The 17,758-nt window shown below is 51.6% G+C and overlaps 2 protein-coding genes across 5 annotated transcripts; one reads left to right on the top strand and one right to left on the bottom strand.

Annotated features, from left to right (window-relative positions):
• Positions 1–75: 75 nt before the first annotated feature.
• LOC120646988 (plant-specific TFIIB-related protein 1-like) lies at positions 76–7,143 on the bottom strand. 4 transcript variants are annotated; one of them, XM_039923564.1, is made up of 9 exons: positions 6,551–6,912; positions 6,211–6,265; positions 4,810–5,495; positions 4,524–4,728; positions 4,304–4,400; positions 4,114–4,196; positions 2,195–3,658; positions 1,217–1,375; positions 76–1,128 (listed from the first exon to the last, which is right to left on the bottom strand). In XM_039923564.1, exons 7-9 carry the CDS (start codon positions 2,921–2,923, stop codon positions 316–318), a joined length of 1,701 nt encoding a protein of 566 aa, XP_039779498.1. In that variant the 5' UTR covers positions 2,924–3,658; positions 4,114–4,196; positions 4,304–4,400; positions 4,524–4,728; positions 4,810–5,495; positions 6,211–6,265; positions 6,551–6,912; the 3' UTR covers positions 76–315. The 4 variants fall into 4 exon arrangements, with proteins under 4 accessions (XP_039779498.1, XP_039779499.1, XP_039779500.1 ...); XM_039923565.1 differs by having other exon boundaries at positions 4,810–6,265; positions 6,551–7,143; XM_039923566.1 differs by having other exon boundaries at positions 4,524–5,495; positions 6,551–7,075.
• Positions 7,144–15,003: 7,860 nt separating this feature from the next.
• Positions 15,004–17,473, top strand: LOC120646987 (putative polyol transporter 1). The gene is made up of 2 exons (XM_039923563.1): positions 15,004–15,509; positions 15,677–17,473. The coding sequence occupies exons 1-2, from the start codon at positions 15,386–15,388 to the stop codon at positions 17,128–17,130; spliced, it is 1,578 nt and encodes a 525-aa protein (XP_039779497.1). The 5' UTR covers positions 15,004–15,385; the 3' UTR covers positions 17,131–17,473.
• The last annotated feature ends 285 nt before the right edge of the window (positions 17,474–17,758 follow it).

Genomic DNA, 17,758 nt, shown 5'->3' with positions numbered 1-17,758 from the left:
CTTTCACTCTTTCAGCCAAGTAGGCAACGAACAGTTTCTTGTATAGACTATCCCTACCGCTTACCAGTGCTCAAATGAAAAGGAAGGAATTGCATTTCATTGTACAAAACATACTGGATTAAGTCAGATCAGGCTATAAATAATTTGTAAGTACTGGTGGAAATTTTCAGCACCGAAGCTACAAAGTCTGGAGTAACATTTCTCCACAGACATTAGAATGACAAGGGAAGTCGAACTTAACTCTACTACAAACAACATCTATATTTACAATGGACCATTACCATTAATTTCATTTTCGATTAACTGAATAGTTATTCACTTCCCTTCCTTATCTCGGCCATCACCACCATCCCCAGCACTCCTTTTTCCAATCCCCTTCAAAGCAGCTACAAGGTCAAGGCCAATGTGCTGCTCACGAAGCCTAGAATATGATGGACCAGCTGCAGGCACCCCCTGCTTAAGCTGCCATGGTAAAGGCTGCCTATTCGGGGATGGAAGCATATTTGATTCATTCAATGATCGATCGCCAAAATTTGGTTTCACTGTGGTATCTGCTCTATCAGAATCCATTGCACATGATACCTCATTAAGGTTGAACCCACGGACACTAGTTTCTGTCTTGTCACGATCAGATTTTGGAGATGTTGAGAATGGGGCATTCGATGGCCAGAATGCCTTGCTCAACTCATGAGGCTCAAGTTTTGCAGGCGGTCGACCAAGAGCACTGATTTTCTTTTCTTCCTCTTCTTTCACAATGACCATGTGATCAGGCTCTGCAGGTTCAGGACCTTTCTGCTTACTACTATCAAATATCTTATCCTGATACAGATCCTTGCCACTTGACGAGCGCACTGAGTAAATAGTGGTCATTGGAAAAGCTTTCTCTGGTGGTGTGGCTGGTGTATAGTCAGGGGGGAGCAAATCATCCCAGTTCTCCAGGAGTTCTTTGTACACTTTGCGTAGAGTGACCTCTGTAAGGCCCGTTACTTTACAGATTTCAGCCTGGGTTTTGCGCTTGTCTTCGAGCTGACATGCAAGGTATATCGCAGCAGCAGATATGCTTATTGGATTGCGCCTTGTGCAGAAGCATTTATTAACAACCACCTCACCGATATGAGCTGCAAGTTCCTGAGGAGTCAACATGTAGTAAGTTAAAAGCAGATATTAATTTTTGGCATAATGCTTCAGTAACACGTTTTCAGATAAAATTTGATACCTGAGCAGACTTATTGAGCTGGAGCAAGCTGCAAAACCGAGGCATATGAACAGCAATTGAGTTGCTGTTAAGAGGTTGGCTCAGTTTCAGAGATTCGCCGAGTATTTTGATGTATTTTCCTATCTCTTTCTGAGGAAGATTGCTAGCAGTAGAGATTTCCTGGTCACATATTAAGCAGAAGGTGAATCAGTACTGATTGATAAAAGTAGCGTTACATGAAAATGGTACACCAAGTTTCAGATATTTGCCAAATGCCAAGTATTTTGATGTTTTTTTTCCTATCTGTTTCTGTGGAAGATTGGTAGCATAGAGATTTCCTCACTATGTAGTGAATAGAAGGTGAATCAGCTCTAGACAACAAATATCAAGCATTTGAGTATATCTGAAAATGCTACGAGAAATGTTTGTATAACACAGATCAAATATATCCAAATAGACCTAGCAAGTGTTTCAATCATTTGTCAATGAACCATATTTAATGAACTCAAGTATTCCCAACATGGTTAAAGTTAGCCCAATTTGTATTAGCTACAATTTCAGGTTACACAGGATGTAATGTAACTAAGCCAAGCAGTAATAACTAACAGTTTGGTTAAGGGGAAAATGCAAATGCACATTCATCAATGTTCATGATCAAGAACAGCATTAAGAGCACACTTTATTTGATGGCTAAATGGGATATTTAATACTTAGGATTGAACACTAAATTGTTTTGCTGACTTAGGTTGGTAATTTCATATGCTAGGACGCAACATATCTTTAAAACAGAAACCACTTGCTGATTCGAATTGACTCACACAATATCCAAGTTCCAAGAAAACAAATCTCTGAGACACTTCATATTTCCATTTCGAAAACAACAATTATCTATACAATCCTAACTGCTTGGAGAAAGGAACGCCTATGCATCTATGTATATCCATATTTGCACAAGAGCATTAGAACAAACAGGTGTGAGTGTGCCAATCACAAACAAACCTGCAGCGTCCGGGGCTGCTGCGCCTCGCGGATGGCCTGCACGAGCGCCGCGGTCGCGAGCGCCTCGATGCTCCGGTTCCTGAGGCAGGTCGCGGAGGAACAATCCTTGTAGAGGTCGAAGGCGTGGTCGGCTATGTCCCGCTCGAGCCTGAGTATGGAGGCGACGTCGACGATCTGGAGATAGGCGCGGAGACTGTCGACGGAGACCATGGGACCGGCGGGGTCCGGGTTGGAGGCCGCGGCGGCGGAGTCGCCGGCGAGCGCGCGCTCGAGCTCGGCGAGTTGGCCAGAGAAGGCGGAGGCGGAGCGGGCGAGGACGGGGTGGCGCTCGAGGGAGAAGGCCGAGAAGGCGGAGACGAAGCCCGCGGGGAGGAAGGGGTCCTCGTCATCTTCGCCGCCGGGAGAAGGGGAGGGGGCGGGCTCGACGGCGGTGGCGAGGTCGGGGGTGACGAGGGGGAGCGGGTGGAGGGAGGGGAGGAGGGGGAAGAAGGGGTGCGTGTGGAGGTGGCGCTCGAGGACGATGCGGGCGCAGGCGGAGCACTCGGAGACGGCGCGCGAGAGCGGCGGCTGCGTCGTCGCGCACCGCGCCGGCCCCGACGCGCGGCAGTAGGGGCACTGCGCCGCCTGCGACATGGGGGGCTGCGACGGGGGAGGCGGAGGCGCCGCTTGAGACTGGTGGAGCGAGGACGGCTTTGGCTTTGGAGCAGCACACACAGTCACACCCATCATGTATCAGGTTTAATAACTTCCTAAACGATTATAATGTCAATTTAATCCTTTCATCATTGTTTCACTGTGCTGATACACCTAGAGCAAACTTGATCTTCTCCTTTCTTCTGAGTCAAAGAGAAGTGAATTACTGCTTATAAGCACCAGATGAATCCATGTCCTGTTTGTCGCTTATAAGCACCAGATGAATCCATGTCCTGTTTGTCGCATTGTTATGCGAGAAGGTAAACAGTTCTGTGCTCAGCAAACATCAGATAGAAATTTGGCAGATGGAAACTATAGGGTAACACGAAAGATGATATAGAAAAGACTACAAGAGCAATAAGAGTAGATGAAAGTGATCGATTGCCACAAGTGGAATTCGTAGTGGTCAAATGGACACTGTCCAAAGCTCTCCAAAGTCAAAACACCACATGGTGTCGGCAGTTCAGCATATAGATATCATACAGGGCAGAGAGGCAGGTACAAAGAGCATCAATCTCGATTAAAACTTGCTCGTGTGCTCGAGGGCAGCTTCATTAATCATTATTGTCAACACAATTTTACAAAGGGATCTGATCCCATATATTCTGTCGATCCCGTATATTCTGTCAGTGATGCTTCTGATCAGGGAAATACAAAGTGGGGGTGTGGCGATGAACTTGGTAGTATACTAGGCGGCAGAAAAAAGGAGGGAGGAAACTATTAAGGAGGGGTCTTCGTTACAGTCTTACAGCAGTATCAACTCTCATTTACCTGAGATGCACAAAGGATTAGAGTCAGACAAAATGAGTATAATTTGTTTCAAATAAGGCATCAAATTGTGCTTGCATGTTCAGGGACACTGGTTTATATAGTTTCTTTGTAATTATCAGCGCATTAGACATTTGGATCTCACACAATGGTTGATTGTAGGAATTACTGAGAAGTGTTGTCAGCACATAGCCACATGTCACAAGAGCAGACAAACATAACTTGCATGTGCAACCAAGTTAGTGTAACCTATCCTATCAGCAAAATCGATAACAGAGGTAGACTCAAGTCAAAACTAGCACGGCTCCTTTTTGAAGCATTTGTGATGTAAGAATCAGGATAAATATCACAGGCTAAAATGTTTATCTAATTTTAGATTAACAAAAGATTGTAGATAATGGTAATGGTCATGATTGGTTTTGCTGCAGAACAGTTGAAATTTGAAAACCAAAGCCTACCGTAATTTTGGTATTTCTTTGAGAAGTTGTATAAAGCTTTCACAATGGCACCATATTTCATTGATTTTAGTGGTCCCATATGCCTGCAAAAAGAAATATTAAGAAATCTCTCAATTGTGGAAATAAACTATCAATGGTACAATAATTTCTCAATCAGAAAGATTAATATATGCGTTGATGGAAAACTTACATAATTTCAGTATACCGTAATCTCCATGCAGGAAAGCCTAAATGACATCTAGCAGGACCATACATGAGAAGAAGATCTGGTTCTGGTCCACCACAACCTGCGATGAAACCAGAACTTAGATGCTCCTCGCATTATGATAATATAGGTGATAAGATCAGTAACAAATGATAATTAAGAATATCAAAAGGAGCATGCGTGAAAACAAGTTTTTCAAGCATACCTACAGCTTTCAGCGCACTGGCCATGTCAGCTTCTGTAAATGTTGGCTCCCTTTTGCCATTTCCATGAGTATCACCATTTAAGTAAGTTGAGCAAAGTAAATTGGCTGCTTTAGCAATACCCTCCTTGCCATCAGAACCAGAAAGGCACTCTATCGCCATATCTTTGTGGTTAAAGTGTGAATAATTGATGCTTTCACCAATATCCTATGTGTTGCCATGAACAATCAACAAGCCAAACAGCTGAGAATGTACACAAAGTAAGAGAAGCTCAATATTGTAACTAACCAAATATTCTCCTGCCTTCCCATCGCTTGAACCCTTCATAGCCGGTTCAAATGATTTCTTCAGGACTCCTAAGATGCAATATAGAATAGTACGATAATAGGATAATCTTCAGATAGAGCCCACGGGTCTCAAGAAAAAAACCAATAAGAATCCATGCATCTATAAACTTAAAACATCAGAAGACAATGCATAAGAACAATAGGGCAGTTATTTTCGTTCGCTGTGCCACTGTCTCAACTCTCGAGTATTGTAACAGTCCAGTATTGTTGCTTAAAGTAACTTGATTTCTATAAAGTATGCTCATTTACACAAAAGATATAGGTATATTAGCGGCGAAGGATGAACTTCAAGCAGAAAACACATATCCTAGAAATTCAAATGAACTTTTTTGTCTCACCCTCAATGTCGTAGAGACATATATACTTCACACCCATTGTTGAGAGCCAGCACAATAGCTGCCTGATCTTCACAGTATTTTTAGCTTCTTTGCTATCTACCACGATGGCCAAGAACTTCAGTCTATCCAGGTGGAGATACCGATACTTCCGCAACAACCCAGACGAAATAAGATAGCATTCTAGATTGTAAATCAGAAAAGGCCATAAATTAAAAAGGCTGATTGCCAAATGGATGATGCCCCAGAGCAAGCCCAGAATAAGCTTGAGAATAATCGATGGTCTAGACATCTGCACACAAAGAGCAAATAGAACTTGTCATGGTCTCCCGCTGAATGCATTACCTGATCACAAAAATATATCCAAGGAGATATAAAAATGTTAGCAAGAATTAGATTCCAATCCTCAATCTCAATGCATTCAGACAATTTGATGTCAACATGCAGTTACTGTTCTGGTTTGAATTACAGGAACAGATAAATTGTACAGTTGTCACATTGCATCATTCATACTGATAGGCGGATCCAGTGATACTGTTTATGACGGTGTTAAGAGGGCATTGTCTCGTCCCTCTCACTCCGTCTCAATCCCTCGAACCAAACAAAAATAATAGGAACGAAAGTGATACTGTTTATGATGGTGTTAAAAGAGCATTGTCATGTCCCTCTCAGTCCCTCTCAATCCCTCAAACCAAACAAAAAAAAATAGAAACAGAATCAACCTATATAATCAAACACGAAATAATAGGTTGAACTCAACTAAAAAATTAGGATGGAACCACCTGGTCTGCAAATCAAACACACGCTAAACCTTCAACAAAGGTTATTGCCTTATTGGGCACGTGCAAATTATGGCTCATATAAATCTTTGAAAAACATAGACACTGATCCTTTTATAGTTTCTTCCACTGACCAGATCTAAATCTCTCCTCAAACCAAATAAATGCTATGAACCAGAGGTAAAAGGTTCGAGAATAGCTGCAGAAGAAGCCAGCATGCATACATACATGTGGAGAAGCCTGATTCATGGAGATGGGAGCCTGACGGGACAGGAATTCCTCCCTGCACAAGAACCATGCATTATTCTCTCAAGACAAGGGAAAAGGGGTGGCAGGGAGAATCATACACGGAACCAAATGAGATATGTGAACATCAAATCCTGGTAAATTACATTGAACTTTTCACTTCACCATTTCTACTTGCTTTCTCAACAATGGATTACAGCAAAACTTAAACACAAAGAGAGGCTAACAAACAGCAGAGGGAAACAAAAGATAAAGGGAGGCAGTGATGTAATTCAAAAGGATGGTGAAGCTAGAAGCATATAGGCAAGCGAAGAAATCTAACATGGCTTTGGAATCCATGGCAGTCGCAGGCTCGCTCGCAGCTGTACTGAGACCGAGAGGGCTGCTGAGGAGGAATAGCAGAGGCACCAAAGACAAGGCGTGTGCAATAGCAAAAGAGAAACCTCTACTTATGGCTGGGGCAGGACTGCTGGACTTGGGAGAAAAACTATATAATCACACAAATCTCATGGGTTGGCGTCTCACATCAAGTCACGTGTACCAGTTGTCCTGTCGAGCGTTGTCCTCCTGACTGTTGACATCTTTGTTTCTTTGCTAGAGTCTTCACAGAATTCATTTCTCCTTTTCGCTTTCTAAGGTTCTCTACTTCTTTTTTTCTTCTTTTCTAAGCTTCAGCCATTGAGCTGTATCCACGCTCACTGGTAGGATGAATAAACTACATGACAGCATCAAATGCGGGGTGCGTTAACATTGTAGTATATTCAAACTCCAAGGGAATAGTTTATCTGATGCCCTTCGCGAGATCTTTGCACCACCCCTCCAAAAGCAGGCTACAGCAAGGTATCATTCAGGCAGAATGGTCGTGGCATAAGAAGAAAAAGCAAACGCTGCCTCGGTATCCTACCGCGCGTTTCCACAAACACCTGGCGTGCGACCCGCGCGCTAGCAAAGAGCACAGCCAGGACCTCAGGAAACGGAGTGTTTTTTTTACGGAGAGCCGGAGAGGGGAGGGGAAGAGTGGGCGTCTGAGCGAGACCGACCTTCCAGCGGATGAGGCGAGCGGCGTCCGTTGCCCCGCGCTTCCCCGGGGCCCGGCGGCGTCACGGCCGCATCGGCGCCGGGCGCGGAGGCGGATGCTACGGCCGGTGGAAGAGGAGCCCGCCAGCAGTTTATTACGAGTCGAGAACCGATCTGACTCGACTAGTTGGAGCCGCCGACGAATTTTTTTCAACAACCGGTCCGAATGCAGGCCTAACAAGTGGCCCGCTAATCTTTTTAGTGGTAGCGGCGTGCAGGCCTAACAAATGGCCCAGCAGCCCATTTAGAGAAAACGCTCGAGCTAACGGCATACGGGCATTTTGGACCATTTGGTCTGTCTCGTGCCTAAAACGGGCCGCCATTGTCAGCCGTAAAAAATCTCGAGTTTTCCTTCAAAAAAAACAAAAAAGGTAAAATCTCGACTCTCCAAACCGCGAGAAGGCTGCGAGGCAAAGACGTCGCAAATTGCGATGGCAGGGCAATCACATCGCTGCCGAATAGGAGCGGAAGAATATCGTCTGAAAAAAAAGAGAGAGAATCTGATCTCAATTCGGAAGTGTGCTAGCTAGCTCACTAGTGTGTGAATGTGATGAGTGGTGTCAAATTGGGGCGTTGCTGTCGAGGGTGCTCCAACCAAATGAAAACTTATATGCTCGTCGTGGTCACGGTCTCACGGGTTCATTCGCGTTTGCCTCGGTGTCGTTAGTTTCGCATTTTTGGGTGGACCTGGAACCTGTCCCAATGATGGTATTGAGATTTTGTTGGATTAGATATTCCTGCCTCGGATTACAGTATCATGTGCCCCCACCATACGGGTCGATGAGCTTTAAGATCACAAGTTGTTTTGCTGTATTATTTTTCCTTTGAAAATAGTTGTTTTAATTTAGAGCATACACATGCCGTCAGTGCATTTTGCGCATCTTCAGATGTAGGTTGCGGCAGAACGCAACTTTGTCTGACATGGTTAACCGTTGTATAAGTCATGGCCTTGTCAAAAAGCACGTTCCACGCTTCTACTAATCCACAAAAGGGTACAAGGGGGGGTTGGGGGGGGGGGGGGGGACAGACGCTTTAGCCAGAAGGAGCAGAACAAGTGGCCCGGTAGAAATCTGGAACGTCATGAGTAAGATTTTACAGTTCAAATAAGCAGTAGTAGGAGGTATTTTGCAAGTTCTGTCAGAAGATATATCTCTTTTTTCTCAATGTTTTGCTTGGACAGAATATGACAGCTTAGACGCAAGATCGTTCCATTGGTGGGCGCAGCAATGCCATACCGTCGCCCAAAACATAATGAAAAAGTGGCGAATCAGATGCAGCCCCAGGCCCTCAATCATGGTCTGAAGGTCCTCCCACTGGTGAGGACGACCCATCACGGCCTGCTGCACCAGCGGCGGGACACTGATGGAAAGGCACTGAAAGGGAGCTAGCAGAGGCTCTACTGTAACAGTACACAGATAGTCGTCGCATTTCCTAACAGAAAGAAGAAAAATCAGGAGCGATCCGCCCTGAACCCCTAATGTGACGTGCGTCGAAACGACGGATACCTGTTTCGTCTGCAGCAGTTGCAACCTCACACGAGATGTAGCGAGCTCACCCGCCATTGAAAACCCTGAAGATGTAAAGCAGCAAGCTACTGCAGTCCTGCAGGCAGCAAAGGCAGGCGTGAAATCCACACCTCGCGTCTTCTTCTTCTTCCCATCGGCACGGCAGGCAAGGCAACACGAGCAGACGGAGGAGGAAGACGACGGGCTGATCTGACGGCGGCGGGCGCGTGATCGGATCGCCGGAGCGAAGGCGTTGTGTGCACGCGTGTGCATCGCACGACGCCCGTACCGAGTTAGGCGCGCGCCATGGTTTCGCATGACATGACGCGCGAGACGAGGTGATGGCGGAAGCGGCAGCCAGTTAGTGGCGGAGCCACACTCCGGTTAGCGATCCCTCTGGCCGGAGACTTTTTTGCCGGCCGGGCTCCAACCAGCGACGAGAGGATGCCAAGATATTACACGAACTGATTGGATGGGTGCTACTGGGTTTATTTGCATTGCATCGTCGCGCCCGGATGATGGGTTCGCTCCATAGATACTAGGTAGATTGGATGCGCACGCGCGGTGTGGGCCTGTGGCGCTGCTAGCTTATCTCCCAACCCTAATCATCTCTTCTTCTCCTCCTTTTCTCTGGCGAACCAGCTTGAGGCCTTTTGCATTGGCTTTCCACGGCCGGACGCATATATAAAACTTACTAGCAAGCTCGCGCGTGATCCGATCCGATTATGAATTCCTGATAGCACTCCCGCTCTTGATCGATGGCTCCGGCATTACTGGTGCGTGGCGCATAATCCTCGCTCTTTGATGGAGATGGACAGGTACTGAACTGAAAGGCGCCGATCCATCCATACGTGTCGAGCTCGACCTGGCCGCGGGCTCTCCAGAGGTGGCTGCGAGCTTTTCCTCGAACTTTTGGGTCCGATCATCATGCGTGAATCATGATCCGCATATCCTAGCAGCCATCATCTTCTCTCCGCGCACTGCACCCAATCACATCACTGCATTAGCGCTCAGAATGATCGACGTCATCATAGCGTAGGAATTTTCACAGCGCATCTAGGGGATCATCCAGAGCGCGTGTCGTCCTTCAGATTTGGGTATACATCCTGTTTCTTTGGCCTTTAACTCTCCCTTGGCTGGGATAACGGCAGCTCTGAGATTATGTACTACTCCTGCTACTTTTCTTGCTTTCTTTAATTTTTGGGGACCCGAACACAACAAGCACGTACCTGCAGGGGAGCCGTGGATCGGCATCAAAGAGACGCGCACACGCATGCCAACATCAGAGCAAAAGGATCAGAGGGCTGAAAAGGGCAAAGAGCAAACGAGCTAACAAAGCAAACCCATAACTCTCCCCCTTTAGGTGCATCTCGATCGGTGCCTTTGCTGCTTTTCGCCCGTCCTGAATCTCGTTCTCGCACGGCATGGCTGAATGCCACGTCTGCCTAAGCTCTGGATCGCTCAGGGGCGGTGATGTTTCACGGTATCCAGAGGCGCCAGATCATGGACATGGAAAGTACACCAACGCCCATTGCCCAATCGGGCATTGCTCCAATTGGTATTGTGTGCACGTAGTTGAGGAGCACAAGCACTTCTTTGCAGCGTGTCAAGAATGGCCTGACCATGCTTGAGACAGTCGAGAAACGACAGCTGTTGAGTGAATCATCGCATCTTTCCCCTTGCAAAAGCCACACCTACAATCTATAGCTTCTCTGTCTTTGCATCATGGGTGCAGGATAATAAAGTCGGATACAGTTGATCCATCACATCGGTTAAAAATCAAACACTCCATTGTTCTGCTCGGCTTGTTTCTGGTGTTGATTTGCTATAAGAGAAAAATACTGTTATCCGGCTGATTTGATGTGAGAGAAAAGCACTACTGCTCCAGCAAAACAGAGTGAAAATAGTTCCGATTCTGTCTGACCCTGCTGAAAACAAGTTTACTACTGTTGCGTCCAGGTGTCCTCACAATTTTTTTCTCCCTCCCAGCTAAATGATGTTCACTATGCTCCTCAAACTAAGACAAAGGGAGTCGCTATGGGTGTCGGCTTACACTTTCAGAATCTTATCACTGAATTCAGACTGTTTCACTTTCACAGGGGTTGGATCAATCCAAGATATTTTGGGTCCTGCTTCCTCTACCTCAGCAGAAAAGCGCAGCGCGTGCCTAATTGCCATCCTCGTCGTAGGTCCCGGTGGTAGGGCCCATTCCTTGACTAAAGTAACTACAAATGCATTATGACAATATAATCCCGGCAGTGTTGGATCTCGGATGCCAAAGTTTTCCTGGAGAAAAGCAGTAACCGCGTAAAATGGTTGCGTGAGAGCTGCGTCCCTGGATAACAAAAAAGAAAATTTAAACAATGCGAGTGGAGTAACGTGGTGCTAAAGTTGAACCACAAGATAGGAAATTTAAACATCAATGGATCAACGATTTTTTTTTCTAATCGGCTGCCTTGGAAAAAGCTGACGCCGACAGTGAATTCGGAGGCGACGTGTACGGGAGCAACTGGTGCGAGGTGCCCAAGTGGCAGGCCGAAAGTAAGTGTCAGATTTCTAACGTCGTGGTCGTCCTCTTTAATTCCCCGTGTCCGGGGCGAGGTAGGTACGGGCTCAACGGACCGTCTCGAGCCCTGACGCAACAGAACAACCGGCGCGCTAGTCTGAAACTCTGAATCCAGAACCAGGATTCTGATTTCTGACGAACCCCCCGCGGGTAGTCAGATAACCGGCGCAGCTACCTCACCGGCGGAGCCGTGCGAACGCGATCGCCGGCGAGAGACGGATCGCCGTGAAAAGAACGGGGGAGTAAAGGCGGTGGAGTGAGCTCCAAGCGACAGTAATGGCAGAAATGGACAAGGGTGAGTGAGACGAACCGGCAGGGGGCGAGCCCAACCTCCCCCCGCGTCCTGTCGCCGCCCGGGGGCGGCGGCGCTGTAGCGTCGCCCTCGCTCGGCTCGGCGAGTCCACAGTGCCCGGATGCGGGGAGGGCTCGGCGCCACACACGCGGCGGCGGCGCTGCGCTCTCATGATCAATTTGATCATGGTCTCATGGACCACCCCTCCCCGCGGCTCCGGAGCCTCCTCTCCGGTTTTCTCGCAGGGCTCGCCGGCTCGGCCGTCTCCGACCACACAGGAGTCACAGGACACGAACGGGCGCCTGTCACAGAAATAATGCCTGACAAAACCGAATTGGAAACTTGGTTAGATTCGCAGGCACAAAGAAGCTAGAGCGAGGTCTTTACTGCTGGTGAACGAGAAGAGTGAGATACCTGTTACTTTGATTAACTTGCACTCAACAAAGTAACTAATAAGATGTGATGGCAGTTGTCAGGAATTGAAGAGGACGAGTGCGTGCAGCATCGTTTCAAATAGCCATGCTGGCTTGTCGCCGATGAACCAGAATACAGAAGCTTAGGCTGCCTCCGTAGCTGGCCATAGATGTCCAGAAGGTACGCTGCCTCAGTTCGTGGTTATCAGACGGGCGAGCAGAGCGTGGCATGGCCGGTGAGTCACGAGCTCAGCGGGTATCTCAAGAGACCATCGGCGTGCACAGTTGAGTAAATTCTCAGTATGCCATTGGAAAATGTAACCCATCCCTTCTATGCCATTGAAAATTACCTCATCCCTTCAATGCCATTGTTTTTAATTTTCTATTCCCTCTATGCCATTGGTGTCAAAAATACTAACGGAGCAGTTAAACTGAAAGACAAAAGGACAATAATACCCCTGACTCCTATTCCTTGCCCTCTCTCTACTACCACTGACGTGTGGGACCCACACGTCAGATTAATCTTCCGGCCGCCGGCAGAGGAAGCAGGGACCGCAGCCGCCGTGCGAGCCCGCCGTGCGAGCCCGCCGTAGCTCGCCATGGCCGGCGCGAGCGGAGGGAGGGAGGGAGGAGGGGGCGCGCGCGGCCGGCCAGCGGGAGGGAGCAAAGAAGGGGAGGCCGTCCGCCGCCGTCCCGCTAACCGCCGCCACAGCGGCCCCATGCCGCGGCCGGGGGAGGGGAGGCGAATAGCCGAGGGGCAGGCGTGCTCGCGCAGGCCGGCAGCGCTCCGAGGAGGACGGCCGCGCGCCGGCGGGAGGCGTGGCCGGACCAGCCATGGCCACGCGTGGCTTTGGCCGCCGCCGCCATCCCCGCAGCTCGCCATGGCCACGCGCGGCTCCGTCCCCGAGCAGGGGAGGGGGCGGCACGCGGGGGGGCGGCGACGAGGCCAGGCAGGGGAGGGCGCGGCGACGAGGCCCGGCTTGGGAGGGGGCCACCGCGCCGTCGAGGGCCGAATCGAGGGGGGAGGAGGAGAGGGCCGTGCCGCGCGGGTGGAAGGAAGGAAGGAGGAGGAGCGGCGCCGTGCGTGTGGGAGGAAGGAAGGAGGAGGCGCTCGCCAGCCACCTTCACCCCGCCTCGCGCTCGCCGGCGAGGGAGCAGGGAAGGAGAGGAGAGGGAGGACGGAGAGGGAGAGAAGAGGCGGAGGGGAGGGAGGAGCGCCCCTCCTCCCTCGCCGTTGGGCGAGCTCGCGCCGCCGCCCCTCCTTGTCTTCCTCCCTCGCCGCGGGGGACCCCGGCGGCGGCGAGCTCCGCCGAGCTCCTTGAGCCTGCGCGCGCCTCGCCATGGCCGCAGATCCGCGCGGCGGCGGAGCTCGATGGCCGCTACCTCCCCTGCGGCCGGCGGCGACCTCATGCGCAGTGAATCGAGGCGGCGAGCACGCGCGGGCGCAGCCGTGGGCGTGCACGAGCGGCGAGCGGAAGGCGACCCGCGTGCGTGCGCGGCGGAAGGCGGCGGGGGGAGCGCGTCGAGGCGTGGCGGGATGGCGGCCGGGTGAACTGCGTCGAGGGGCGGGGCGCTCGGGGAAAAAAATTGCGGTGAGGAAACGGAGGGGTATTATTGTCTTTTTCCCTGTACCTTTTAACAGATCTGTTAGAGAAATTAACGGCAATGGCATGGAAGGGATGGAAAATTATAAATGATGGCATAGAAGGGATGGGGTAATTTTCAATGGCATAGAAGGGATGGGTTATATTTTTCAATGGCATACAGGGAATTTACTCTGCACAGTTTGATGCATGATCAGGCCGTTCTTGCAGATCCCGATCACCGTATGGACACAATGAAGGCGCGAGCGGATTACGCTTGGGCGGAGTACGATTCTGGGATCTGAATGAATAGATCGGTCGACGTCGCAGCAATACAAAAACTGGTGGTAGCAATGCTACAAGAAAAGAAAAAAAACACCGGTGGCAGCCGTGTGACTGACTAGCAGAGAGCTAGGCGGGCTAGGGTCGCTAGGGTGCGTTCCGATGTCAAGGTCGACGTGACGACGAGTGGAAAATCGGCGCCACGACGAGTCCCCATCGCAGCTCGCGAGCAACAATTACTCGAGAGCCCGTGGCGTCCCGGTCGCATGGAAAATCCATCGATCTGCTAAGGAGTCAGGAGCAACCTGTTTTAGTTAACCCCGGGAACAGATCGAGGTGTAAGTGTAACCCATGGTGGCGTCGTTTTACTACTACTGCTTCTAAAGTCGGAAGAGACAGGGATCAGCGAAGGAGTTCGTGGTGGCGAACAGGCTCGGGACCGGCCGTCGACGGCGGCGAAGATGTGGGTGGTGGTGTCTGCATCGACGAGCTGGGAAACTTGGACAGCGACGAAGGAGGTGGGTGGCGCCGCCCGGCACGCGGATCATGGCGCGCGCTGGTGCCGGAGGATGCAAGGGTGACGGCGGCTTGACGCGGTGGTTCGGATCGGAGAGCAACGAGCCAGAGAAAGCTCGCCGCTCCAGCCGACGGACGCGGGGGTTTCTTCACGGCCGGTCGGTAAACCTGGAACTGAAGCTGAGCAGCAGTGTGACGGGGGTAATGTGGGTACTGTTCAGCCCGTACGGTACAAGTACTCATCTCTTTCAGAACATGTCTGATTACTGCCGGCTGGTACCAGGCGTGTTAGCAGTCGCTACGTAGGATCTGATTGCCTGCTAGTAATAAATACTCTATCTCTTTCGGAACATAATCGAACACGCGGAGCTTTTCTTCCTTCCACGCCGCTGATGCTCCGTCCGTACCCATGGCGGCTGACCGGGTCGTCGCCGTGACCTGGCTCGACCCGTCACTGACTTTGTGGGGCCGGCCGTCTTCGAAATCCTTCCATCGTCTATCGTACGTATATTGGAGATAACAGAGAAGTGCAGACCATACATGTACTAGATCAAGCACGTGATCTGCCCTGTCGAGACACTGAGGTTCCACTGATTGGGGATTGCCATCCAACACTCTTCTTCAGTTCTTCTTTTCAATCTTTCTACACAGCCATGGATGCTCCCTATATAACAGGGCCAGGGACTAGCTAGCCACCCAGACCACCACCACACGGACCACCCCCGCACTCCTCCTGAACACCACCTCACTCACCTCGCCTCGCACCCGCGAGCAGCGAGCGAGGACACGGCGGCGCGTGCTCCGGCACTCGCTGGGACACCAATAATCGAGCGCGCATAGAGGACACAGGCCGGCACACAGGACGACACGCCCGGTAAAGAAGGAACTAGCGCCGAACAGCCTCCGGTAGAGAACCAGTCACCATGAGCACCGACGCGGCCGCCGCCGTCCCGGCCGCCGTGGCGCCGGCGAAGCGCGCGCCCATCAACAAGTACGCCTTCGCCTGCGCCCTGCTCGCCTCCATGAACTCCGTCCTCCTCGGCTACGGTGCGTTACGTTCGGTTCCAGTATAGACAGCATTCCCATCTCGCACGTTCATGCGAGATTGCGAGCTTATTAATTAGCAGATTTTATTACTATCTATATATCTGATGCCCACAAGCAAAGCAAGTATCAACGCTGTGCCTGATGGTGATGGATTTGCATTGGAGCAGACATCTCGGTGATGAGCGGCGCGCAGCTGTTCATGAAGGAGGACCTCAAGATCACGGACACGCAGATCGAGATCCTGGCCGGCGTCATCAACATCTACTCGCTCTTCGGCTCGCTCGCCGCCGGCTTCACCTCCGACTGGCTCGGCCGCCGCTACACCATGGTGCTCGCGGCCGCCATCTTCTTCACGGGCGCGCTCCTCATGGGCCTCGCCCCGGACTACGCGCTCCTCATGGCCGGCCGCTTCGTCGCCGGCATCGGCGTCGGCTTCGCGCTCATGATCGCGCCCGTCTACACCGCCGAGGTCGCGCCCACCTCCGCGCGCGGCTTCCTCACCTCCTTCCCGGAGGTGTTCAACAACTTCGGCATCCTCCTCGGCTACGTCTCCAACTTCGCCTTCGCGCGCCTCCCCGTCCACCTCAGCTGGCGCGCCATGTTCCTGGTCGGCGCCGTGCCGCCCGTCTTCCTCGGCGCCGCCGTCCTCGCCATGCCGGAGTCGCCCCGCTGGCTCGTCATGCGGGGCCGCATCGACGACGCGCGCCGCGTCCTGCAGAGGACCTCCGACTCGCCCGCCGAGGCCGAGGAGCGCCTGCTCGACATCAAGAAGGCGGTCGGCATCCCCGAGGGCGTGTCCGACGCCGACGACGTGGCCGCCATCGTCCGCGCCGGCAACAAGCAGAGCTCCCGCAGCGGCCACGGGGTGTGGAAGGAGCTGCTCATCAACCCGTCCCGCCCCGTACGCCGCATGCTCGTGGCCGGGCTCGGGCTCATGTTCATCCAGCAGGCCACGGGCGTGGACTGCGTGGTGATGTACAGCCCGCGGGTGTTCGAGCAGGCGGGCATCAAGTCCAAGACCAACTCGCTGGGCGCGTCCATGGCGGTGGGCGCGTGCAAGACCTTCTTCATCCCCATCTCGACGCTGCTCCTCGACCGCGTCGGGCGGCGGCCGCTGCTCCTGGCGAGCGGCGGCGGGATGGCCATCTTCCTCTTCACGCTGGCCACGTCCCTGCACATGATGGACCGGCGGCCCGAGGGGGAGGCGGCGGCGCTGGGCGCGGTGAGCATCGCGGCGATGCTCTCGTTCGTGGCGTCGTTCGCGTCCGGGCTGGGCCCCGTCGCGTGGGTCTACTGCTCCGAGATCTACCCGCTGCGGCTGCGCGCGCAGGCCGCCGCCATCGGCACGGGGCTGAACCGGATCATGAGCGGCGCCACCACCATGTCCTTCCTCTCCCTCTCCCACGCCATCACCATCGCGGGGAGCTTCTACCTCTACGCCTGCGTCGCCGCCGCCGGGTGGGTGTTCATGTACCTGTTCCTGCCGGAGACCATGGGCAAGAGCCTGGAGGACACCGTGAAGCTCTTCGGCAAGGACGCGGACGACGAGGACGCCGCCGCCGTGGCCGCACGCCACGAGCGCACCAAAAAGTCATCCACCGAGCTCATCACTGCTCAGTAGAGCTTCCACTGCGTGTCCTCCAGTGTGGCCGGAGCTGCTGTCGCGTAAAGCTTCGATGATAGTATAGTATAGTATAGTATATATATTTTTCTTGTCTTTGCTGTGGTGAATCTTTTAGAATCCTGCGCGCTTTGTCTGGATAGGTTTTTGTTCATCCGGTGCCAGCATGGCACTGCACGGGCAGATGGAAAACAAATATCACCTGATATTTCCACGTGTAAAAACATCTGCTTGCTGCCGAATTACTGACGACCAGTGTACCAGACTCTGCTGTACTGTACATATGCCGTGTAAGAATATCTTGGCGTCATTTTTTACATTAGGCTGTTGAAGCCATCTCTCATTTGCTGTTGTTATTCTCAGATCTTGGGCAGCTTGCTTGGACTCACAGTCCAGCAGCTTTTTCCTGATGAAATCTTCTACACACTGTAGCAGATATTTTTGTTGTGGAAGTGTAAGTGCACTGTGTCTCTCAGCCAGACGCGATGGACGGCCCTCGCCGTCCCTTCTAAATTATTGTACTCGCGGCGTAATACCCAGCCTTTATGCTTACCGGATCCAGACAGGCATGTGTGTGTGTGTGTCCTTGCTTTGGAGGCGAAAGGCCTAGGTAGGCAACGAACAATAG

Source organism: Panicum virgatum, chromosome 9K, assembly GCF_016808335.1.
Source record: "Panicum virgatum strain AP13 chromosome 9K, P.virgatum_v5, whole genome shotgun sequence".
Lineage (NCBI taxonomy): Eukaryota > Viridiplantae > Streptophyta > Magnoliopsida > Poales > Poaceae > Panicum > Panicum virgatum.
Note: the sequence above shows the minus strand (reverse complement) of the source record. Positions and strands in the feature narration are given on the sequence as shown.